This window comes from Mustela lutreola, chromosome 7, assembly GCF_030435805.1.
Source record: "Mustela lutreola isolate mMusLut2 chromosome 7, mMusLut2.pri, whole genome shotgun sequence".
Classification (NCBI taxonomy): domain Eukaryota; kingdom Metazoa; phylum Chordata; class Mammalia; order Carnivora; family Mustelidae; genus Mustela; species Mustela lutreola.
The window spans coordinates 111,213,389-111,239,990 of record NC_081296.1 but is presented as its reverse complement, the minus strand read 5'-3'; the positions used below and the strand labels follow the sequence as shown (position 1 = coordinate 111,239,990).

General features: G+C 37.3%; 1 protein-coding gene across 1 annotated transcript; it reads right to left on the bottom strand.

Annotated features, from left to right (window-relative positions):
- Nucleotides 1-1,371: 1,371 nt before the first annotated feature.
- Nucleotides 1,372-24,459, bottom strand: NAA30 (N-alpha-acetyltransferase 30, NatC catalytic subunit). The gene is made up of 5 exons (XM_059182182.1): nucleotides 24,327-24,459; nucleotides 23,290-24,058; nucleotides 17,951-18,074; nucleotides 15,866-15,921; nucleotides 1,372-4,840 (listed from the first exon to the last, which is right to left on the bottom strand). The coding sequence occupies exons 2-5, from the start codon at nucleotides 24,055-24,057 to the stop codon at nucleotides 4,703-4,705; spliced, it is 1,086 nt and encodes a 361-aa protein (XP_059038165.1). The 5' UTR covers nucleotide 24,058; nucleotides 24,327-24,459; the 3' UTR covers nucleotides 1,372-4,702.
- Between the last annotated feature and the right edge of the window lie 2,143 nt (nucleotides 24,460-26,602).

The window sequence follows — 26,602 nt, the reverse complement described above, 5'->3', positions numbered from 1 at the left end:
GTGAAATGACTTCAAATTCATCTACAATAAGATTACTAGGTTTAGCTACGTAAAATATTTTAACACTAAAAAGACATGACAGTCTCATCAGAAACGAATTATTGGCACTGGAATCTGTACATCTCTGCAAACCAAAGACTTCCAAACAAAAACGGAAAGGGCTGCTCTTCTCTGAAGGCCTACATCACAACGGGGGTGGGAGAGAGGTGGTGCCAAATTCTGTATGGATGCAACAGTCAACATAAACAGTGCGGCTGTTCCGTTGCTCAGATCATTTTTTAATCATGATGCTGCCATTTATTTCAACAAATTAGTAGTCTTAAAAACCCTATTGAAAAAATGCTTTCCTTGGTTACTACTACTTAAATATTCTCTAAAGCTATGCTGTCCAATACAGTAGCCATTAACCACATGTGACTACTTAAATTTCAATTAAAATTAAAAATTCAGTTCTTCAATCATACTAGCTACTCTTCAAGGGCTCACTAGCTACATGTGACTAGTGGCTACCATATTGGAGCACACAAAGAATATTTTTATTATTGTAAAAAGTGCTACTGGACAGCACTGATCTGAAGAAAGTGCAATGTGCTGTATCTCATGAAATTTTTTTATTCAAAGTTGTTTAAAAATATCACTGTATCTCTGGGCTACAGATTAATAGTGATCTCTGTTCATAGGTGTCAAAGGATGCTATCAAATTTCTGATCATTATTTAGACAATTTATGAGGTATTCAGGAGGTCCACGTAAGATTCAAGTAAAACATGAACTCAGACATTTTTACTAACCATAAAAGAACAAAGTATTCAACAAAGTGAATACTGCACGGATGATGAAAGTAATTTAGTACTCATATTTAAAACATCTCTTTCTTCCACTAACATCCCATAAATCTTTAAATATAAAAGCATACATAACTACCATTTAAAGTTTCTCACAAGAATAAGGTAAATAGGCCAAATATTGCTCTACTTTACTTTTACTTCGGTGTCTTAACAAGGGGGTTAAAAACATTACTTAAATACAAACAAAAAGGTAGTAAATTAAAAGAATGATGGTCTTAGGAATAAATTGCTATGGGACAAGGACAAAAAAACAAGTTTTGGTTTTACACATGCAAAAAAAAATGCTCTCATTTGTATTGATATCTGATATCTGAGTTGACTGAATACTTTTAGGAAAATCAAACTCATGTTATTTTTGAATTTACTTTGTCAGAACACAAAGCAGATAATAATTATATATCACTTCTTCCAAATAGTTCTTGGATCGGAGGCAGGAAGTGGGGAACTGAATGGATTGGTTGGGTTTTTTTTTCTTAGTAGGTAAAAGCAGAACAACTCAATCATAAAATGCACACAGCTGTATCTAAAAGAAAAATGCAAACACAACTTAACCAACTTTATTTGACTGCATCTTATTTAGACAGCTTGCACATTTCAAATCCCATTAAATCTCTCTCTCCAAAAGGATATGGGACAATAGAAGAAAATTATGCAGCAATATCCAGTCATCAAACAGCAGTCCAATATTTTGAGATACACGTGATATTTTATAGATACTCAACTCATATCTGACGTCAATATAATTTATGGTTATGTTTTTACAAACCTGAAAGCCCTGTAACATTATAGCACTCATTTTAGTGATGTCATGGTGCACTAAAAAGTAACTCTGATGCACTACCAATTTGCTTTTATCTATGCTCCTGGAAAGTGATGAACTTCATGATTTTTAGACACCATAATAAATATACACATCCAGTCTTATACATGTCAGCCAATACCGTAACACAGGGCAAGGTAAAATTAAAACATGTGACAAACAAACTTCTTTACATAGATTTGTCGAGCAAGTAGGGAGGGTAATTTGGGGAAGAGGCAGAAAATATTAAAACCAATTTTTCAATAGTAATTTTTTCTTTTTTTAAATTTTGCTGGCTTCAACTTCAAAAACTACTGTCTGGTTTCTGATCTGTGGACTTCTCGAGTAATTTCATCCTAATATAAGGGAAATTACAATCAGCCCACACATCAAAAATGATAGTATAGTATACCCGTTAGCTTCTTCAATACTAACATATATAGCTTCATGGTAGCATGTATAAAAATGTTCAGCAGTACCAACTGCCAAACCAGTGTCAGTGGATAGTACAGTCAGTCTTAAAGAGGCAGCACCCCGTTAAAAGAAAGTTGCACCAATTTTGCTCAGCTTTAGCCAAGTGAACTCACACTATCGATTTTAAATGGGATTGTTTTAAGATTATATAAGAAAAATGAAAGCCCACTACCAAGAAGTAAATCAATGTATGATGCTACTGCAACTGGAACGGAGACTTAGTTTTGATGCTGGGTTATCATGCTAGACATTAAAATTTTAGTCCACTTAAGTAAACCATTTTTGCATAACCAAAGAAAGACATAAGGAAGACATTTATATTCAACATACACCAACTGAATAATACAGCAACGATCTGACTTTTTAGCCACATGTTAAGGTCATGTTTACAAACACCCAGGCAGTGCAGCAAAACATGGTCAATTCTAGGGGAAAAGGTCAGCAGAGATGGTTTCACTGACAATGTGCCAAAGACACAATGGCTGAAATGAAAATCTAGCATGTATCTATTTTAGAACTGTCCCCATTAGTGAGTCAAGCAACTGTATGTTCATCAACTATCATTACTCATGAATCACCACGTAAAACATAAAGTGGTGAGATAAAATTTGATAACTCTTTTAGCTCAGTTCCCTCCATATTAAAAATAACAGAAGCATCACTATGACTGGCATTACTCTAAAGGTTAGAGCTCAAATGACATTTGAGCAAAGACATACTCAAAATCGTCAGCTGGAAAGCTGTGTATTGTGTGATCATCACATTTTAAATGTAATCAGTACTCTTCCCATTAAACTTTCAAGAGCAACATAAAATGGAAAGAAATATTTGTCTTTAAAAAGAAGAATAAATGATCCCACCAGCAAGAAGATTTTATTTTTACCAAATCGGTGTACCACTATTTTGAAAGTATTTAATACCATGTTCACTTTCAAGACACTACACTGAGCAAGGAGCAGCTTTCCTTTAAAAAAAAAAAATAAAATAAAAAAGGCAACAAACTTTCCTGAAAGGGGGCTTTTACCAACTGTTAATGGAGGTAGGGTTTTTAAAAAATACAGTAATTATAGCCATAAAATAAAATTCAAACCAAATCCTAGAGCAGAAGTAAAGCATATCCAAATTGAAGAAACAACAACACAGAATCCTACAAAACATTTTTCACAGAGCATCCATCTTTTTTTTTTTTTTAAATGGGTACCTAGGTTTTCCAGTTAAATTATCCATCACATATTTCCTGACTCAACTGAAAGCAATTAACTTCAAAATTTGTTACACTGAACAGATCGGCCAAAATACAATGTAAATGAACATGGTGATAACTATTAACGAAAACCCATAGGACTCATTCCAAAAATTTTTTTTTACAATTTTCCCTTTTGGTTTTCTGAGAACTAAGCAAAGCTTCCCCAAGAATTTGCTCAAATAAGTGAAAAGAAAAGAAAATCGGTTTAAAATGGATACAATGCACCTTGAAATTTATTTCCAAGACCAAGAACCAAAGTTAAGCATATTAAGAAACAGAAGCAATGTGAAATCCAAATCAAGTGGGAAAAAAAGTTCCAACTGCTTTGTAAAAGCTGTTCTTCACAGCTTAGCGATAATTTTGATTAAATAAAATCATACCAATTTACATTAATTTTCTATTCTTTTCCAAAAATTCCCTCACTCTCAAAAAAAAAAAAAAAAAAAAAAAAAAAGTGCATCCAAAAACCCAGCAATTCCCGGCTCCATCAACTTTTCTCATCCCTTTTGAGTCATTTCTCAAAGATTTTCCAAGTAGATTCAACTTCTTACTGTAAGGAAAAAAGGGACTTTACAGTAAACCACTCTGTCACTCACCTGGAAAAAAGTATCCAAATTATAAAAATCTGAAATAATTTATTATCAAATTTAGAATTTAAATAAAAACAAAAGTTTGCTTGCAAAGGCCTTAAAGAAAAGGAAAAGATAGCATGCATTCAAAAACTAGAGATGAAGACAAATATACTTATCTACACAGGCACTGGCAGACGCAATTTAATTGTTATCTTTACTCATTGTAAGACACACCCAACCCTACATAACATTTTTTTCATTCACTAATCACTGAGGTACCGATATTCAAGAATGGAAAATTTAATATTGAAAAAATAAAACCTAAAATTGAAGCTTTTCCCCCACCCCCTTCAGAAAACTATGGCAGGTTTCATGTGAAATGTTAGTATACTTAGATTTTTACAATCTTACATTGGCTTTTTTAAGGAACAAAAATCATGTTCCACTTACTGGTTCTGTGACAAAATGATCACTGTGTAAATGACATTGTCAGCAGACTTTGCAAATAAACAAATCTTGGCTATCAACTGGCACATCTTGCTGGTACCAAAAGAACTCTTTAAGTTTAAAACAATCTCTTTTAATTCAGAACAAATGCGCCATGCCAAAGTGCAACAAATATTGTGCGACACTCAATGAGACACTGACAGATAAGAGCTGCATGGAAATTACTAAATCCACCTGCAAAGCAATTCTGTACAAATTGCATTGCATGCAAAGGTCGATTCTGTGTGGTTGGAAAGTTGTTCCTTGATGTCAGTTTCTCAACGCAGCCACAATTTAAGTCGCAGTGCATCAACTCCATTTAAATAGTATCTGAACAGCCTCTTATCTCGAACAAAACCAAGATTTTCATAAAGTTTCAAAGCAGACTTATTTGTTATTTCTGTTTCCAAAACAACCTGCAAAAAAAAAAGAGGAAACTGAGTTGCAATTTTATATATTTGAAATTAATTTTATAATTTCATAATGTGACAAATCACATATAAAGTAAACATCTTAAGTATTTTTTTTTAAGATTTTTTTTTTTTTAAGATTTTATTTATTTATTTGACAGAGAGAGATCACAAGTAGGCAGAGAGGCAAGCAGAGAGAGAGGGAGAAGCAGGCTCCCTTGCCGAGCAGAAAGCCCAATGCAGGGCTCGATCCCAGGACCCTGAGATCATGACCTGGGCAGAAGGCAGAGGCTTAACCCACTGAGCCACCCAGGCGCCCAAACATTTTTAAGTATTTAAGAAAAACATACTGTATCGGTTTTAAATTGATGGTGAAACAAATGTTAAAGAAAAAAAACCCAGAAAAATAGTCACTGAAACTGTGATAGCAATTTTCTCTTGGGGCAAGGAGAGGTAGGAATGTGAACATTTCCTGTTCTATTGATTTTTTGTGATGTTTGGAAGTTTTAGCAATGAGAATATATGTTCTGTACTAAACAAAGATGAATTATTTCCCTGTGGAAAAAAACAGCATGACAAAAAGATGAAGAAAAAAAAAAAATCAACAATAAAAACTTGGAAGAAAAAGGACCAGTACTTGAAACTATTTGAATTGACCTCCGACGCCTATATTTTCATTAATTTGTCATCATTTATCCTGGTAACAACTACCATTTAATCTAGAGTCTACACCAGAATTTGCAAATTATAGCCCTTGGGCCAAATGTGAAAATAAAGTTTTATTGGAACACAACCAATGCCCATTTGTTTACGTGCTATCTAGGACTGCTCTCTCAATACAAGAAGCAGAACCTAACAGCTGCACCAGAGATCTATAGTCTGCAATGTCTAAAATATTTATTATCTGACTCTCTGTTTAGACCAAAGGTACCCCAAAATTAGTTAACAGGAGGGTTTGTTAAAATAGATTGCTGACACCCTTGAGTATATTTGGGGTGGAGCCCAAGAATCTGTATTTTAAAAACTGCTACTTGATGCTGATGCTGCTAGTTGGGAGACTACAGTCTGCAAATAAATGACGACATATTATGGACACTAACACTTAACAGAAGAACACATAAAGTATTAACTTCTGAGTCTTTTTTAGAATGGCCCTGACAATGAATAAGTGACATTTTTTGATATTCTGATTTCCTTTTTTTGTTTTTACCTTCCTCTACCAATATATCCTCTATCCCATCCTCCTACCTTTTAGATGCACAGCTCTATTTGCCTTTCTATTGCTTCTCAACCTACCTCATTGAGAATTACCAAACAGTGAGCTACAGCTACTACTAGAACTACTACTACAAACCCTAAGGTATTTGAAGTGGGACAAAAAAGAGCAAAGTATAATTAAAGAAAGGCCCAAGTGAAGCCTATGAGATTTTCTATTCTATCTCAAGCTATCAAAACATTTGACAAGATTTCAAATGGATATAAAATAATAGGGAAAAGAATATACCTCAACTCATCCTCTGCAATAGTGAACTCATGATCAACTCCTCCTCCACAATTCTGTATCTTAGTAACAAGATCTCCATCCTAACAATGCCTCAAACCTGAAACCAAGAGTCATTGTTGAAATAATTTTTTCCCTCTCTATGCCCTGCTACAAACATCCAAGCACAAGTATTGCAATTTTCTCTCTTAAATCTCTCATATCAACCCTTTTCTTTCTCTCCCTGATACCATTCTAGTCCAAGCTCCCAGAACACTGAAATTCTAAGATCCGTCTAACTCAAAAGTCTTCCATACTCTTGTTAACTCCCTGCTTAAAACCATTTGTTGACTCCTTTTTGTCCTCAAGATAAAGTCCACAATCTAAAAGCAATATAAAGAAACCTAAAAGGCCCATCAAAATAATGGCCTTTACCTACCCTACCAACTTCACTTTAGGTCCCTCCAGCCCCCTGCCTGTGCTCTTTCAGCTCTCCATGATCAACACTGAACTTTCAGTTTCTGGAACCCACCGTGATCTTTCCCACCTTAAACCTTTCACAAACGTTGTTTTCCTGTCTGGAAGGATGCTTTTCCTGTCCTCCTCGCTTTTGTTGTTAGTTTGTCCCTTCCAGACTGGGCGAAGTCTTCTTTTGTATTACCCCAACAGCACTCTGCACCATTCCTTATCCAACTACATTCTCATTCAACATTTAATGAGTGTGACAGCTCTCCTAGGTGATGAGCCTAAGAAGGGCAGGGATCATGTGTACCTCCTTCACAGCCGTTTCCTATGTACCTAACATACTGGCTAACACAGAGAAGGCTCTTAAATGTTTATAAATTATATACATCCTACATACCTTTCATTATATTACATATATTACATAAACATTAGACAAATGAAAGTTTTATCAAACTTTTAAATGACCAAAGTACTGAAAGAAAAAACATCATATTAAAGCAACTGCCTATATAATTTACTCATTAAAGTAAATCACTTGCTAAATATGAACTTTTAAGAGGTCTAAAAACAAGTAATGAATAAATCAGGAGCAAGAGAAAATATTACTAAGGAACACTTAAATAAATGTTGTACAACAAATAAATTGGTTTAAGAATAAAAGTCCCCCCAAACTACCAGAACTCCTACAGCAATTCAGTAATGTGGCAGGATACAAAATCAATGTACAAAAATCAGTTGCTTTCTTATACACTAACAATGAAAATATAGAAAGGGAAATTAGAGAATCGATTCAATTGACTATAGCACCAAGAATCGTAAGATACCTGGGAATAAAACTAACCAAAGAGGTAAAGGATCTATACTTGGGGAACTAAAGAACACTCCCTGAAGAAATTGAAGATGCAAAAAGATGAAAGAGCATTCCATGCTCATAGAATTGGAAGAGTAAACATTGTTACAATGTCTATACTGCCTAAAGCAATCTATATTTTCAATGCCATCCCAATCAAAATTCCACTGGCATTTTTCAAAGAGCTCTTTGAAAATCCTAAAATTTGTGTGGAACCAGAAGGGACCCCGAATTGCTAAGGAAATGTTGAAAAGGAAAAACAAAACTGGGGGCATGACATTGCCTAATTTCAAGCTTTACTACAAAGCTGTGATCACCAAGACAGCATAGTACTGGCATAAAAGCAGACACATAGACCAGTGGAACAGAGAACAGAGCCCAGATATGGACCCACAACTCTATGGTCAAATAATCTTTGACAAAACAGGAAAAAATATACAGTGTTTTGAAAAAAGTCTCTTTAATAAATGGTGCTGGGAAAATTGGACAGCAATGTATAAACAAATGAAACTTGACCATTCTCTTAAACCATACACAAAGAAAAACTCAAAATGGATGAAACATCTCAACATAAAGCAGGAATCTATCAAAATCCTAGAGGAGAACATAGGCAGTAACCTCTTCGACATTAGCCACAGCAACTTCTTTCAAGACATGTCTCCAAAGGCAAAGGAAACAAAATCAAAAATGAACTTTCGGGACTTCATCAAAATCAAAAGTTTCTCCACAGCAAAGGAAACGGTCAAAAAAACAAAGAGGCAACCCACAGAATGGGAGAAGATATTCGCAAATGACACTACAAAGGGCTGATATCCAAGATCTATAAAGAACTCCTCAAACTTAACACACACAAAACATATTATCATGTCAAAAAATGGGCAGAAGACATGAACAGACACTTCCCCAAAGAAGACAAACAAATGGCTAACAGACACATGAAAAAATGTTCATCATCATTAGCCATCAGAGATTAAAATCAAAATCACATTGAGATACCACCTTACACCAATTAGAATGACCAAAATTAACAAGACAGTAAATAAGAAGAGCTGGAGAGGATGTGGGGAAAGGGGAACCTTCTTACACTGTTGGTGGGAATGCAAGTTGGGGCAGCCACTTTGGAACAGTGTGGAGATTCCTTAAGAAATTAAAAATAGAGCTACCCTATGACCTGGCAATTGCACTACTGGGTATTTACACCAAAGATACAGATGTAGTGAAAAGAAGGGCCATATGTACCCCAATGTTCATAGCAGCAGTGGCCGCAATTGCCAAACTCTGGAAAGAACCAAGATACCCTTCAACAGATGAATAGATAAAGATCTGGTTCATATATACAATGTAATATTATGCCTCCATCAGAAAGGATGAATACCCAACTTTTTTATCAACATAAATGAGACGGGAAGAGATTATGCTGAGTGAAATAAGTCAAGCAGAGAGAGTCAATTATCATATGGTTTCGCTTAACTTGTGGAGCATAAAGAATAACAGAGGACATTGGGAGATAGGAGAGAAGTGAGTTGGAGGAAATCGGATTGGGGAGACAAACCATGAGGGGCTGTGGACTCTGAAAAACAAACTGAGGGTTTTGGAGGGGAGAAGGGCAGAGGGTTGGGTGAGCCTGGTGGTGGGTATTATGGAGGGCACGTATTGCATGGAACACTGGGTGAGGTGCATAAACAATGAATTTTGGAACACTGAAACAAAATCAAATCAAATTTTTAAAAAAAAGTGAAAGGGCGCCTGGGTGGCTCAGTGCGTTAAGCGTCTGCCTTTGGCTCAGGTCATGATCTCAGGGTCTTGGGATCCAGCCCCGCATGGGGCTCTCTGCTCAGTGGGAGCCTGCTTCCCTTTCTCTCTCTGCCTGCCTCTCTGCCTAGTTGTGATCTGTCAAATAAATAAAATCTTAAAAAAAAAAAAAAAAAAAGAAGAAGAAGAAGAAGAAGAACAAGAACAAGAAAAGTCAACAATTTTTCCCAGCTCTTAAAAATATGGAATTTATTTTTTTTTTTTTTTTTTTTTTTTTTTAAAGATTTTATTTATTTTATTTGACAGACAGAGATTACAAGTAGGCAGAGAGGCAGGCAGAGAGAGAGGAAGGGAAGCAGGCTCCCTGCTGAGCAGAGAGCCCGATGCGGGACTCGATCCCAGGACCCTGAGATCACGACCCGAGCCGAAGGCAGCGGCCCAACCCACTGTGCCACCCAGGCGCCCCTGGAATTTATTTTTTAGTAATGTATGTCATCTTCCAGTACGAAAGATCACTACAATCTGATCAATACAGGTTTTTAATTTTGAACAATTCTCTTGGGTAACTCCTAGAATTCTGTTTTAGGCCACCACCTAATTAGAGCTAAAATGTGTCAAAACAATTATCATGCGGGGTGGGGTGCCTGGGTGGCTCAGTGGGTTAAGCCGCTGCCTTTGGCTCAGGTCATGATCTCGGGGTCCTGGGATCGAGTCCCGCATCGGGCTCTCTGCTCAGCAGGGGGCCTGCTTCCCTCTCTCTCTTTCTCTGCCTGCCTCTCCATCTACTTGTGATTTCTCTCTGTCAAATAAATAAATAAAATCTTAAAAAAAAACACAAAAACAATTATCATGTGAAGCAATAAAGGTACAACACCACAAAACTTGGAACTTGATTTCACAGAAAAAGGAGTGAAAGTTTTTTTAAGTTATTATTTATTGAAGGCTTACTAAATGCTTTGTAAGGGATTTTACATGTATTATGTCATTTTACATGCATTTGTCATTACATTATTTTCAGAATAGCCCTATGAAACAGATATGATTTTCTCCAATCTACAAAAGAATGAAACTCAAGGCCACCAGTACTGCAAAAACAGACCAGACTGCAAATCTGAACTAAAACTTAATAGTACCCACTCTTCTGTGCCTCCCCCGCTGATTGTTTCCCAGAGTAAAACAAGGCAGCAAATGGGAGATCTAACCTACTCAAGACACAATGAAGCGAATCTAAGTCTATGTTTGTTAATATTTGGCAACTGAAAATAGTCAAGACACATCTGAAGCTTATTATGGCTACATAAATACACACATAAGGTGTGGTAAAGAGCTGTATTCATGTTTGTTGGCATGCTAACAGATTAGTGAAATACAGCCCAATTACACAGAAATGGAATTACACAAAGGGCTAACCTTAGTTTAAATGAAAAGATTCTCTCAGTACTCACATTCTCTAAACAAAGAGATCATCTGACAAAACAAAATGTCAAAAAAAAGTAACTACTTTTTAATACTTAATCACTCAAATTCTTATAAACACATTAAAAGAGAATCCGGGCTTATAGTGAACTCAGTATAAAACTACTCTTTCAGTCCACATCATGGGAGTATTACATAGGAAGCCAAAGGATAATGAGGCTACTTTGGTCCCAAAGAAATTTGCCAAAGTAGAATTCTACTTAACAGAAAAAGGATTACTGTGAAGTTCCACGGACTCTCTTAGCAACAAACCATTGTCAGGATAAGCCAAACTATTACAGTTTTGAAAGACTTTTTTAATATCGTAGGCTGGAACTGCTGGAGGGAGGGCAAGCTGTTCACTGCTAGAACCTAAGCACTAGCCTATGGTCTGGAACCTCACAGACCTTCCATCAATACTACTGAATACTACTATTGCTTTTTTTTTTTTTTTTTTTTTTAAGATTTTATTTATTTGACAGAGAGAGACACAAAGAGAGAGGGAACATAAGCAGGGGGAATGAGAGAGGGAGAAGCAGGCTTCCCGCTGAGCAGGGAGCCCGATGTGGGCCTCGATCCCAGGACCCTGGGATCATGACCTGAGCCGAAGGCAGACACTTAACAACTAAGCCACCCAGGCAGCCGATAACTATTGCTTTTCATAACATTCCTTTAAGATCAGAATTACGATCATATGGCACAAAGAAACTATAACCCAGGACTCTCATAAGCAGTTCTTTAATCAGGACAAACTATTCAACCAAAAGTTCTTACAGCTTAAAGATCTCCATTTCATTCTGTTCTTTACCAAGCAGCCTCTGTCTGATAGCCAAAATATGTTTCCAGTGAAACTAAAACATTCAACATGTAACTGTTAAACATAAAAGGCTTAAAAGTCATCTTTGTACAATACCAAAAAAATCATAAAAATATGAGATGTATTTGCACCTATCAAGATATTACATGCATTTTATTAATATGTAACAGATTTATTATTGGTTATAAGAAATTAGGCCACTGTTGGTAGGAATGTAAACTGGTACAGCTATCACTGAAATAGTTATGGAGGTTCCTTAAAAAATTAAAAATAGAACTACTATATGATCCAGCAATCCTACATTCCAGAACACTTTTTCATGCTGTTTGTATTTTCTTACTATTTCCTCTACTGTAAGACACAAACCCAAGATGCTTGTTCTAGAAGCCACTACATGTTTGGCAGCCAGAGCTGCCAAGTAACCAAGTTAAAGCAAGGTCAGCAATAAGGGTAATGCATTTCTCATTCATGAAGCAACAAATCCACTTGTTTCTTCTTTTGATGTTGTAACTTTACAGACAGCTCATATATACAGAAAATGAAAAAGATATTAGTTATGCTGTTTAACATGGCTAATTCTGACATAAAAAGTTAGGAAAGTCATAGTAAGGCAAAATGAAGATAAATAGTAGACCCAGAGAGTATTTCATTATTATTCAAACAAAAACATCATCTACATTTCAACTCTGTGATTACTCATTTTGGTTTAATATATTGTGAATTTATCATAAAAATGAAAAGAGCTACCAAGAACAATAAAACACGACTCAAGGTCTCAAATTCTACAAACAGAACAGGAAGGAAAAACTGACTGGATGTGCATGGTAAGGCTTCAGAGAGATTTCCAAATGTAACTCTCTACAGGTGCAGAAAATTTAAAATGTCTCTAAGAATTAAAAAAAATATATAGCAGTACAATCTAAGTGGTAGAAAATGTAATTTAAATCCCTCCTCAAATCTCTTTCCAATAATTTGCTGAAATTTCTTAACACTTTAAGGGAAAAGAAGGTTGACTTAATTTAATAAAAGTAAAATCATATGTCGGTTACTTTATAATTGGTTACTATATTCTTAGAAATTAAAATTTCAGTTTTCCTCAAAACAATGAATTATATACAAGACTGTTTTTACACATGATTTGTTTTTACCAAAAGGTATTTTAACAACTGATAAACTCTGAGGAGATTTTTTGTTTTTTTTTTTTTAAATCTTACTATGTACAAAATAAGTAAGATGACTGCCATTCCTAGAAAGCTTACAGAAAGTTCTGAAGCAAAGACAAGGTAATAATTCAAAATTCAAAAGTGCATTAAAAAAAGAGGTACAGATATAATGTTGCAAGCACTGACTTAATCAATCAACAAATACTTAAGAACCATTGTACTCTATCATAAATGCCACACTAAGTACTAAGAACACAGCAGTAAACAGGAAGAGGAATCTCTGCTCTCCTTAGCAGCTAAGGCACAGACTGAACAGCAAAGTAAATTTTTCAAAAACAGAAGCCAAGAAAACCACAGAAGCCACACAAATGATTCTGTCCAGAAGGATTAAGGAAAACTTAAAAAAGTTATTGATATTTATTTTGGATCTTAAAGACAGAGAAGTAGTTTAATAAAAAGAGGAGAATCAAGAAGCTACTAGGTCTAGCAAATACATTAGTGAGAAAATAGTTACACTGGGGTCGAGGGGGAAGAAACCAAACCAAAATGGAATGAAATGGTAATAAAAGGAAAAGGAACCAACAAAGACAACAATTAACTATCAAAAATTAGAAGGGAAAAAGGGATAGAATTGTGCCTTATATAGTCTAAAACACAAGGAAAGGGAGAAGGAAAGCCTTATAAAGAGTAATCAAAGGTTCTAATCCCTTCATAGAGAAAAACTTATCTGAACAATGTGGGACACAGACAATTTTTTTTTATTTATTTTTTATTTTTTTAAAGATTTTATTTATTTATTTGACAAAGATCACAAGTAGGCAGACAGGCAGGCAGAGAGAGAGAGAGAGAGAGGGAGAGAGGAGGAAGCAGGCTCCCTGCTGAGCAGAGAGCTGAATGTGGGGCTGGATCCCAGGACCCTGGGATCATGACCCGAGCTGAAGGCAGAGGCTTTAACCCACTGAGCCACCCAGGTGCCCCCAGACAATTTTTTTAAACACAGCAGAGTTCTCTAATTCGGAGGCAGAGTTATTCAAACTGCAAAAACATCATACAAAAGAAATAAGCTTATGGAACTATCATTTCAGACTAATATTAGTTAAAATTCTTTTCTTCAAAAGTAAGGAAAGTAAATCAGAATTAGATTTTTAGGCCCACAATGAAAAGAGTATTTCTACCATAAAATGTGTCACTAATTTAGGATCTAACTTTGAGACTAAAATGATAGAAGTCAAATCTCTCTATCAATCCCCAGAACTTTCAAAGGAAAACCAATATTATTTAAACATTTGTTCAGTTAAGGTAAAGCACACTACCCTGTCTCACAGGTAATGACTAGGCTAACTCACAGAAGGTATAACACCATTACGGAACACAATACGCCCTTGTACACCCCCCCTCTTCACTGGAAACCACTCTTTTCAGTAGCAGTAGAGAATTAAAACATGGTCTTATCAACCCAAAGATTTCTCCAAACAGTTCAGCAACTTTTAGGAAGCTTGACTTCTCCTGATGAACTAACCAGTGTGGCTATGGTCCAAACATAGAGACTTACACCCATCAATATATACAATCCAATCCTCTTCTGCAAATTTTAGTTACCAGCCATTTAAATGATCAGTGTCACTGCATCTTTTACTTTGTGACATTATATTAAAAGTTGTGAACAATATAAGCTCCTTCACTATGTGTGAATTATCTCATCTGAAATAACGTTGAATATCTTGAAATGCCAGGATGATTTCTTCTATGCTGCCCAACATGCCTGAAGGCCTTCTCATAAAATACCACCATTTAGTGTGATCTGTCAGAATACGAACTAATGTAAACAAGAAACGTGAGACTACTCTATGGTAAAGCTCTGTATTCCAACATGGAAACATGTTTGTGACATATTGTTAAATTAAAAAAAAAAATTGCAGAATAATAATTATGGCTTCATTTGTGTAAAGAAAAAGTATTACACAGCTTAGATGTGTACTTCAAAATAGGAGGATACATGATCTGATGAACAGTAGCTGTAAGTGGAAAGAAGAATGAAGAGCTGCAGAGCGTGAGGACAGTGAATGAAGGAACTCTGTACCCCCAAATCACACATCATACTTAATGACTGTATACATTTTGTACAGGGAAAAAAAAAAAAAAAACCTTAAAAAAAAGTAATCAAAACAAGTTGTAGTCTTTTGGGAAAAAAACCTAATTTCAACTATTTTGAGAACTTTCTAAAGCATGGTTACACTCCAATAATAAAGATAATTGTCACCTGTACTGTTCATAAAATTATTAGCACAATATAACCTTGTTCCTTCTCAGTCACCACGCCTATATTAAAAACATTTATACTTCTCTAGTTTATACTTATTTCCTTCCACATTATGACAGTAAATCTTAACATTCCCAACCATTACCATGAATTATGGAGCACTCACAATGTACAGAGCACAGTGCTCTAGGAAACAAAGAAATTATAGCCGTGGTTAGGCTGTACAAACAAGGTAAAGAGAAAAGACACTCTTAGGCTAATGCACAGAGAGGTCTACATTTAAAAAGTGGTTGTCTTTTTTTCTCCTCAGCCTTCTCATTATTTAATGCTGAGAGATTTTTTTCAAACATGGAATGGAATGTCTTGCATATGAGCTGACAGTTGGCACACAGTTTAAAAAAAAAATGTTATTTAGAGAGAAACTAAGGCTAGTATGGAAGGAAATTGCAGTAAAATTAGTAATAACAGCTACCTTATATGACTTTAACTGATAACAAATCCTCTGAACACCAATTCTTCTGAATATCAATTATTTACTGAAAATGTCTAAGATTTTACCTTTACATTTTGACAAAGAGCAAATTTCAGCTCTCATTATCATCTTAAAATTTGTTCTAGGTCAAAATTCATGTGGTTTTAAAAGGAATATAATTTTTACCATAAGCGACAATTATATAATTATAATTTGCAATGAAATTTGCAGTAAAATTTATTATGAGATATTTATTTAAAAAAAAAAAAAACTGGTAGAATACCAGTTTAAGGTTTTAAACATTTAGAAAGACTTACCTCATCACAGTCTCCTTCAACCATGGCATATATAGCTTTCTTAACCAAGTTAGTACCTAGAATATAGATATGAGTATTAATGAAGGAAAATTTAGTTTCTTAAAGATACCTAAATTATCATATTCATAAGCACAGAAATATCAAATGCTGGCTTCTACCTTGAATGCACATACACACAATCTTAAGTGAGAAAAAAATTTAAACTGAGAGGCCAAGAGAACCTACACATAGCAATGTAAGTTTCCTTTTAAAAGACCTATCTCTGTCTCAACGTGTCACTTCCTGTGTTTTATCTGGTAATTGCCATGCTGAGGTACAAAATATGGCCTCATTAGGTTTAAATATGTGGTATGGTTTTGTTGTAAACTTAAAGCAGATTTGCCCTAATGTGAATTACTAACCTGCTTTTAAAATTAAATCAAGTGATTCATTCAAAATTAAAAAAAAAAAAAAAAAAAAAAAAGACCTATCTCTGTGTGTATCCTTTTTTCTTAGGTGTAATTACTTGCTCAAAGAAGGAGTTTGTGCTGTTCTGTTTAAAAGTAAGAGAAAAAGGGAAAAAGAAAAAGGCAAGATATAGTATGGCCAGAGCAACCCAGGAAACCCTTGAACTAGCCAGAAGTTACTACTAGACTCTTGAGCTAATTTTGCCAAAAATCACACCAGAAACTGCTGGGATGCAGACTGGGCCCAAAATACTGGTTGATTCCTACAAACCCTATAGGGAGCCTGAGCTACTGAAGTCCAGCATTCCCAAATGACGCCAGTATTCTCTGTAAATGTCTCGCAAAATGCATCCTAGTTTAGGGTCAGATGCATTTGGCTCGTAAGAGGGAAAACAACTGCCAACTCTGATTTTAAGAAATCCAAATTCTGTAAGGAATCTCTTAATTTCCCAACCATGCACATGAGGAAGAACATATTGCATGGGCCAAACAAAATGTCTATGGGCTAGCAAACAGCCCTCAAGCCACCAGGGTCTGCCCTGAGAACTAGCCAGACAATTGCTTATCATTTGCCATGAGCCCTTATCAGCTCTTTTTAATGTGCCAAAAATGCAAACTTGGCTTATATAACAAGTCCAATCCATTAAAATCCTTAGTAGTAAAATCTAACCTCTAGTTAAGAAAGGTTGGTTAAACCAAATGTATTAAGTCTACCTATTCATAATGATTTTTACTGACATCTCAAATTAATGTGAAACAGTCTTAAATTGGACAGTAACACTCGTATTAAAAAAAAAAAAAACCACAAGTGACAAAAAACTACTAGTAATTAAATACTGGTATAGGCATTAAATCTTTCACAAATACTTACTTAGCTTTACTAGATCCCAGAATTTGACATGGTCAGACAAGTGTTTGATCCCCATCCTCAACAAAGAGCCAGTGGGTCCTAGACACTAGGACAATGGCTCTTAACCAGGCTTACATCACAGTCACCTGGGGAAGCTCCAGCCCTACTTCTAACAGGACAAACAAGATTCTCAGGAGGAGGGACCTACACATTTGCCTTTCAACCACCCAAATGATTCTAATGACCATTATAAATCACAAGAGTAAGATTAACTGAAAATGCCAGGAAAAGCAGACCCAAGAAAGAGATGGAATTGGGAATACTAAGAAAGCATTCTTTCCCCCAGTCCTCCCTGAACTGCCAGTATGTTTGAGGACTAGTACTAGTATTAATACTAAACAATGGTAACAATTTCTCCATAATTTTGCCTTGAGGTCCACTTAACACAGGTATAGACAGCTCCTAGAGGGCTGTTATCCATGCCCCAATGATGCTACTGAAAACTGCAGTATACAGTATAAACGAAGAATTTTGAATATGATCAAAAGAAATGTTTGGAGGTAAAAACTGATCACCTGTTACTTGCCAGAAAGATAATTTCTCAAAACATTAATAAAGAAACAATTCATTTTAAGAACATTTTTAAAATATTTTGAAATAAAAACAACGGTAATTTCCTTCTCTTACCTTCTTTCTCATTCCTACATATTTACATATAAATCTTTTGCTTTAAAAAACAAAAATGAAAATAACTTATGCATTCATTTAGTGACATAGTATTTTCCTTACCAATGCCATTTCTCCTGTATTTGGAATCCACGGCTAACATGGCTATATAACCTCTGCGGAACATCTTTTTGTGCATATCCAACTTGCAAACGATGGCACCTACACATTCCTCCCCTACCATGGCCTTAAAAATAAACAAACAGTTATGAAGAATACATTGCCATCAGGTACGGCACAATTACCCAGGGAAACAGCAACCAACCACTGGCCACACTTTTGAGGAAGGAGAGATAAGAATTCTAGTAATAGCAATCACTTAAGTTTCAGAAATCTCAATTCCAGAAGTCCTTCAAATGTTCCAGTTTTAAAATCATTCAACATTGTTCAACATTGTTTAGGGTATGCTTATGCTTCTTACCAAACCCTAGGGGGAAAAGAAGCAAGATTCCCACAAAGCAAATATTCAAGTACCTTAAAAGAGGTGCTTATAATTATTTGCAATAAAGACCTACATGTTTAAGATTTGGGAAGGAGGAAATATGTGAAAGTAATTTTTTTAAGAAAATTCTTTAGGAAATGGTAAAATATTGTAGACCAAAGTACTGTAAATTTATCTCAATTCTAAAAAAGTTCTGCTGAAAGAAAAATATAAGACATATCTATAAATGAACAGTAGAGTTAGATTCTGACCAGAAGAAAAAAAGGTAATGATTTTCAGAAAAAAGACTTTTTTTTAAGGTATTCTTTGGATCCTGTCCAAGGTGTTTTTTCAGTGAAGGACTATGAAAATTAGATATACGATGGTTTCATTTTTAGGGCACTCCTGACAGTATCATTATCATAAAGCTCAGAGAATATCCAGAGCTTAAAATCAGAGCTTCATATTAAAGCAAAAGCTTTAATATAATTTTATAGTTATTTTAACAAAAATGTATGTCTTTCCAGAGTGTTAAAGGTTACATATTGAATAACTGCTAATCATCCCCCATTTTCATTAAGATTTCCAGTGTTACCATTAAAAATGTTTTTCAAAAGTTCCTTCACTCATGAAAAGTTCTAGTGATACTGTATTCTGGTAAATATCAACAGGGATATAGCTCCAATTATTTAATAACATGTCAGCTTGCTAGAAATAGGTGTTTGCTATAAGGAGCACTCATTAAAAAACAGGAAAACTTCAAATTATCTCTTAATAAAATTAAATTTTCAGAAGAAACTATTTCAACAACAAAAACCAGGAATTGGGTTAAAAAATTGAAAAGACCAGTTTATACTTAATTTAAACTTAATTTTGATGTGACATTTTTCAGTTCATCATTCTGTAATATGATTAAAAAGTCCTTTTTTAATTGTGGAAAATCCTATAGGCAAGGTAATTCTAATCCATTTCACACAAATCTGAACTGGGTCAGAAAAATTCTCTTGAAGGGCTCTTAAACTGAACAATCCACACTATTTCATTCCTGTTTTATCACACAATCCAATAAACCTCTAAAATTTCTATTTCCATTTTCATTCACAATAAATCAATCTGGTTTTATCAAAATTCTTTTGAAAACTAAAATTTCTTCCTGAAATAAGAAAAATACACAAAAATTGGCTGGCTGAACAACTCTTAACAGCATTTTTCTGATTTGAAAGTAACTCACCTAAAATATATGTTTATGCGGTTGTGTATGTGTGTACATGTTTTACACATTAAATGGTACATTAAAAAGCTTTTTGACCTGATAAGCTAAGGAAAATGGAAACCTATATATATCTATGACACAAAACTGTAGGACAGCTACACGTCAGTTAGTAAACCATCCAAAAGAAGCTTCTTCAAAATCAGAACCACTAGAAACAATACCATTGGACAATACTTTGAAATTGGATAGGAATTTCAAACAAATCTTTGTCCTTTGACCAAGGAAGTAAGAGGAAAACAAGTATTATACCAGTTCACACTTAGACTAGATTGACTTATTCCTAATTAAGAGTATGAAGGAACAAAGATCAGGTACAACATCAGTAAAAAAGATAAAAGCCCAATATATAATATGCCTGTTACTAATAAGATATTGATAGTAAGGAAGTTCTATTTTTTTTCTGATAAATTACTGGTTATACACTTAAAAGAATCACTAAACTAGGGACACCTCGGTGGCTCAGTTGGTTAAGCATCTGCCCTCGAATGAAGTCATAATCCCAGGATTCTGGGATCCAGTCCCACATTGGACTTCCTGCTCAGTGGGGAGCCTGCTTCTCCCTCTGCTTGCCTCTCCCTCTGCCTGTTGCTCCCCCTGTTGTGCTGTCTCTCTCTCTGACAAATAAATAAATAAAACCTTAAAAAAAAAAAAAAAAAGAATCACTAAACTGGGGAACGAGTGGGCGGATCAGTCGGTTAAGCATCTGCCTTCAGCTCAGGTCATGTTCCCAGGGTCCTGGGATCCAGTGCCACATCTGTGCTCCTTGCTCAGTGGGAAGCCTGCTGCTCCCCTTGCTTGCACACACTCTCTGACAAATAAATAAAGGCAATCTTAAAAAAAAAAAATAAGTAATTGATAAACTGCTTGTCAGTTTTTCTAAATAAAAGCTCTGCACATATATTTGGAACTCTTACTATCAAATGTGTTCTTTTTTCAAGGATGGAAACTGAAAAATTCCTGGCAAGATTAAGACTGAACTCTACAAGGCCAAATGCTTGTTAATCTATAAAACTTGAAAAATGTAAGTTGTGTGAAATAGAAATTCCCAAATTCCAGAATGCCATACATGAGAAAACAGAGGAAGCCATGAAGTTAAATTTAGAATAAACAGACTATAATACATCACTGGTAGTAAGCTTAAGATGTTCAAAAAGGCACCAACAGCTCAAAAAAGGTAGAGATAAATTAGTTAAGACTAGAGTAACTAACAATGTCCCATTTGTCTGGTACTCTACTTTCACACTTTTTACAATTATTAGGAAGAATCATAAGAAACCATCATTTTTGTTAGTCAGATAAGGTCAAGTATTGGCAATTTTCTAAGGTTCAACCTCCTACACTCCATTTGATCCATTACAGGTTATATGAAAATCAGAAACATTTTGAAGGTTTTCAATCTCTTCAGATTATTCATGTTTGCAAGAACAAGAGTCCCTTGATGAGGCATAACTTGGTAACACAATGATCTTCACTGAATAGGTCAATAATATGTAACTTTTCAGGTTCTTGCTTATTTCCATATTGAGAGGTCAGGTAAAGTTCTAGCTTTACCTCTCAGGCACTAAATACTTGAAGCTTTATTTACTTTTTTTAAAAAATTTTGTTTTTATGTAATCTCTATACCCAACCTGGGGCTCAAATTCACAAACATGAGATCAAGAGTGGCACGTTCTACTGACTGAGCCAGCCAGGCACCCCTAACTATCTGAAGATTTAAGCATTTTAAGTCATTTTGGTCCTTAATTTTTTTTTTTTTCCATTAAAAAAGGTGAAGTTGAGCTAGGTTATATTTAAGATCCTTTACAGTTCTAACATGATATGACTTAAAATAAATATACACACTTATATTTGTTTTAAGTTAGTTCTTATAGGAAATTCAAAAACTGGGGCCAACATAAAGGCCCCAATTCTAAATGGCTTCTGATTAACTACTATTTTATGTTCAATACCTCCAGATATGTATTTGCACTAGTAAATCTTAGATGTCAACCACCTGTACATATCTCAATTTCCAGATATTCAGAATTTAATGTTAAGTAAATTGGCTATTAAAGAGCTAAAGTACAAATTAGCTGATGAATTGGAAGGAGTCTATGAAATATCAAAATTAAAATTTACTAAGTTTATCAGAGTCTAAAATGGCAGACAAATTGAGAAAGGCCAAGGTAGTATCAGAACCCAACGCTGCCTAAATACTATATATACAACTGTTTTCTGTACATGAAATACATATTTGAAATACATATTTCAATTTAAGGTGTGACTCAATTTTATGCTTTTGTGGGTAAACTTACAATTAAATCAATCATAAATTTTTAGCAATTACATTGGCATTTAATATCACATGTAGAATAGTGCTATAAAATCACTTTCCCATGTTCACTGGCATAGGCATGGCTAAGAACTCCTATTTTGATAGAGTGGTTAGAGTCCTGGAAGAGCAGTTTTGTAGACTATATGATAGTTCCCACAATTTAAATAAACATACTACATTGAAGTTTAGTAGACTGAACATAGAAAATAGCAGAACCCCTACCATTATCTACAATATTGGAGCTATATTTTCAGATTATCAACATATGGAATAAAAAAGATGGATTTCTAAAGCACTGTCAAAATGTCTTGCAGGGATTTGCTAAGTGCAACTAAGTCAATGCTAAAACAGTAAACAACATTAGTGCTTCTCCCTTTACACACCATAAAATACTTCTTTAAAAGCATGTTGCTTTTCCTCAGAGAAAGTCAATGGAAACAAAATGCTTGTGAGGACACAAATATAATGCATATACCCTCAGTTAATATTTAAGTGGAAGGTTTTATACAGACTAAAACTGGTCAATATTACTGGGAAGAAACTACTGGTACTGCCAGTACTACATAAATTTTTTAAAAAATACAACTATTCAGCTTACTTCATAGCCAGATCTTTTTTGTTTACACATAAGTAAAAAAAAAATTTGTCAACTATACTTCACAGAAGCCAGTGTTACTACTAGCATTTAGGTATATCTATGACCATTTTCTTAAAGAAAAAAATTAGATTAGTAACAATTTCACACTTAAGTTTCCTACATTCCAAAAAGGCATTTTGTTCAAGTTTCAGGAGTCTTTCAGCGACCAAAAGTGTTAGTAGCGCCTTCTACAATCTAGCACTAGAAAACAGGCTGGCTACAACTGTTAATTGTCCTGTTGAAGTAAAAGGAAACAATTTCCATAATTACAGAAAACGCTTGTAAGATTTAATTCTCCAATGTGGCCACAGCAAGTTTACTGACAATCATGTTCACCAAAACATGTTTATGCATACACTCTTCCCTGATTACGGCTGCAATTGAGAGATTAATAAAGCCTGTATCCGAACAGAACCATGTTCAAATTAAATAATTGCAAAGTGCTTTGAGGACGAGGGAAGGTAATTAAAGACGGTTAAACATGATTATAAGCTAATATAAACAGGATCCAAGACCCCCAACATGCATCACACAGGCTTGTTGCATTTACATTATCAAGTTCAGCCAGATGAAGACGTCTTACCTTCAGAACACTTTCATTAAACAACTAGTAGTGTGCACACGCACTTTACATCATGTAACGTACTACGAAACGCAGGAGTATACATCCACTGCCACTCTCAGCCCTCACACTCCCTGCCCTGCACGGCCTGGATCTCTCTGCTGGGTTCACCCTCTTTGCATTCCATCCACTTACCAAGAAGCACAGCTGTGGCCAGTTGTGGATAAAATATCTATAGGTATAAATGGAGTAGGGTTCAGACAGATCTTTGGTGATCAGTCTCATGATATCGGGCATTTGTAGCTCGGATTCATATCGGACATAACGTATCGTCCGATCCTCCCCAGGCTCAACCTCCCTGCCTGAGGGGCTTCTTAAACTGCAGCCAGCGGTCAGGGATGAAGACAGCAGCCGCACCTGCTCGTCTTCCTCCTCCTCCTCCTGCTCCGTGCCCTCCGCCAGTCCATTGCGGGCCGCCGCAGGATCGCTCGCCGCCACTGCCTCTGCCGGGCTGGGGAGCGCAGTTCTTCCATTACTGGGGAGGCAGTGAGGGGGACTCTCGCCCGAGTGTACCCCAGCTCCTTTTGTTGCAGTCGCTCTGGGCCCCCCGTCGGGGGTGGCCGTGGTCGTGGCCGTGTCGGCCACGCTCAAAACCTTGCTCTTGAGGGAGGCGGCCGCCCGGAGGTGCCGCAGTTCGGGGCTGATCAATCCGTTGAGCTGCTGCTGCTCCTGCGGCGGCTGAGGGCAGCGGAGGCACGGATGCCCCTTGGCCGCCGCCGTCGCCTCGCCGCCCGCCGGGCTCCTGCCGCCGCCGCCTTCGTGCTCCTCGTCGTCCTCCTCGTCCTCGCTGCAGCAGGCGAGGGCGGCCCCCGCCGGGAAGGGACAGCGGGGCTCGGCCGCCGCCGAGGCCGGAGGTGCTGGTGGTGGGAGGAGGCTGCTAGGCCCAGGCGGTACCTCCGCCATCCTAGAGGCGACACAGACCGAGAGGGGAGGCCATGAGACCCGGCGGACTAGCGCGCAGCAGAGGGGGCGGCGGGCGGGGGGGCGGCGGTGAAGGTGGGGGGGGGAAACAAAGGCAGAAACCGTCTCTCACGGAGCAGCCCCCCAATTCCGCGCCCCCCCCCGCTCTTCAGCGCCGCCCAGCTGTTCAGCCGGCCACCGTCCCCGTCCGCCCGCACCCATCGCTGGCCCTGTCACCCTCGGCCCCTCCCTGTCCCTTCCTCGCGGCTCACCCCGCACAGGTCCCCGCCGCCACTGCCGCCACTCCTCTTCCTCCTCAGCCGCCGCCGCCGCCGCCGCCTTCGCCGCCGCGGCCGCCTCCACCGCCGCCAAGGTTCACACTCAGCCGCCGTCGCCGTAAAGCGCCTCGGCTGTTACCCCGGGTAAAGTTTCCTAGGCCTGGCTTTACGACACTTCCCTGCCTGCCGGCTGCCGGGGCCAAGGGAAAGGGGCGTGGAGGGAGGTGACCTGTGGAGGGGCGGGGACGAAGGTGTCTCTTGTGGGCTCTGGGGGAGGCCGAGTGCTAATGGGTGGGGCTGTAGGGCGGGGAAGTTGCTCAGGGCTTCAGAGTCTCCGGCTCCCGCCCCACTGTCCTCGGCTTTGGAACTCCTCCGCGGGCGGAGGTTAAGACGCTGGGCGGGGGAGAGATGGGCAGGCCGGCCGTCCACCGAGCTGCCGCGAAGCCTGCGGGCTGGTGGCCTGCCGACCTGAAAGCACACGAGTTCCCTAAAACTGCTCCTCCTCAGCTGTACTACGTTTGCCCTGACCCGGGGAAGGGCAAGGGAGGAAGGCAGAGAGGAGAGGGCGGTTACCTGAGTCCCTTAAAAATGGAGCAAAACGGGAGAAAATCGAAAGAGAAAGGCTGTTAAAAGCTGTTAAAAACTGGTTGTTTGCAGTGTGAGTTAAGTTTGATTAGTCGACCCTTTTGAGACAAGACAAGCTGGACAGGTGGTCCTTTTCCTCTCCCCTTACCCCCTTCACCCCACCCAGGAATTTGGAGGTAAATGTGATTAAAAGGTGCCGGACAGATAGAAGCACGTCTGAGGAAGAGTTAGAGGTGGTGGAATAGAGTGACAACGGCTAGAAAAGCACAAGCCTAAACTTGTGACACAAACTGTCACCAGTAAAGTGATGTCCTGAACCTCCTCCTCACTCACTCCACCAAGTGGTCTGCCGGAGCGGATGCAAATGGAATTGAACAGCGGCACGGACTTGAGCGGGTGGATTCCCTCTTTCCTCTCTAGTCTGCAAATGATGATTTCCAGCGGATCTTTTGTAACTCTCCATCACGCGGAGCAGATTAAGTTTTTTGAAAACTGATTTGTAGAGCTGGTCATGTCAGCAGCATACAGATGTTTTCAGGGATTTAATTCTATGACTGATTATGTTTGCAACTTTCTGCCATGATAAAAACTCTGGAAAGTGGGTTACACTGTATTGTAGCTGTTAAATACAATTGTTCAGATGCCTGTCACTAAAGATAGGACAAACTATCATCTTCCATCTAGAAATTCAATCTATAGTAACAAAAAAATAATAACAAAATGTGTGACTATGTGCCAGGCACTGTTCTAAGTACCTTATGTGTATTTGTTAACTCATTTATAGGTTTTATAAAAATTAATTTATATATTTTCATAGAAATATTGACGTTTGTGTACAAATAGAGGTGTAGGTGCTTATTTATTTCAGCCTTATCTATAATTGGAAACAAGTCCAAACCACCTAAGTGTCTATCAATACAAGAATGATTAAAATAAGCTTACGATACCTAAATACTATAGTTAATTATGTTTTTGCTGAAAGAATGAAATAGATTGAATATAACGGAATATATTGGTACACTTCCGGTCACTATGATTGCATTGCAAATTACTCCCACAATACAGTTGTATAAAATAAACGTTTATTATGCCAATGGATTCTGTGGGTCAGGAATTCAGACTGCATGGCAGGAATGACTTTTCTCTGCTCTCTTTATGCATAGGGCCTCAACTGGAAGGTTGAGGATTAGAATCATCTGAAAACTTTTGACTTTCATGTCGATGGTTAATACTGGCTGGGGGCCACAGGCTGGAGAACTCAGTTCAACTCCATGTAGATCTCTCCAGGTGGTCTTTTACTATGGACTGCTCTGGGCTTTCTCACAGCATGATGGCTAGTTTCCAAGGGTGAGTATCCCAAGAGTAGGAGAGCCAGATTTCTACCATCTTACCTTTTATCTGCTTTAGAAGTCATGCAGTGTCAATTCTACTGCCTTCTATTTCTCCATACCCTCACAAAGCCTCATCCAAGTTCAGGGGGTGGGGAAACAGACCCTACTTCTTGATGAGGAGAAGTAAGGTTTTTAAAGAGAACATGGGACCAGAAATATTGCTGTGGCCATTTTTGGAAAGCACAAGTTGTCATAGGTGCTTAAGACTTCCTAAACACCCTAAGGAGGTAAACTAATAAGTACAATGGGATCCCATTTATGGTTTTTAAAAAGAGAAACAAAACCATATTTCCA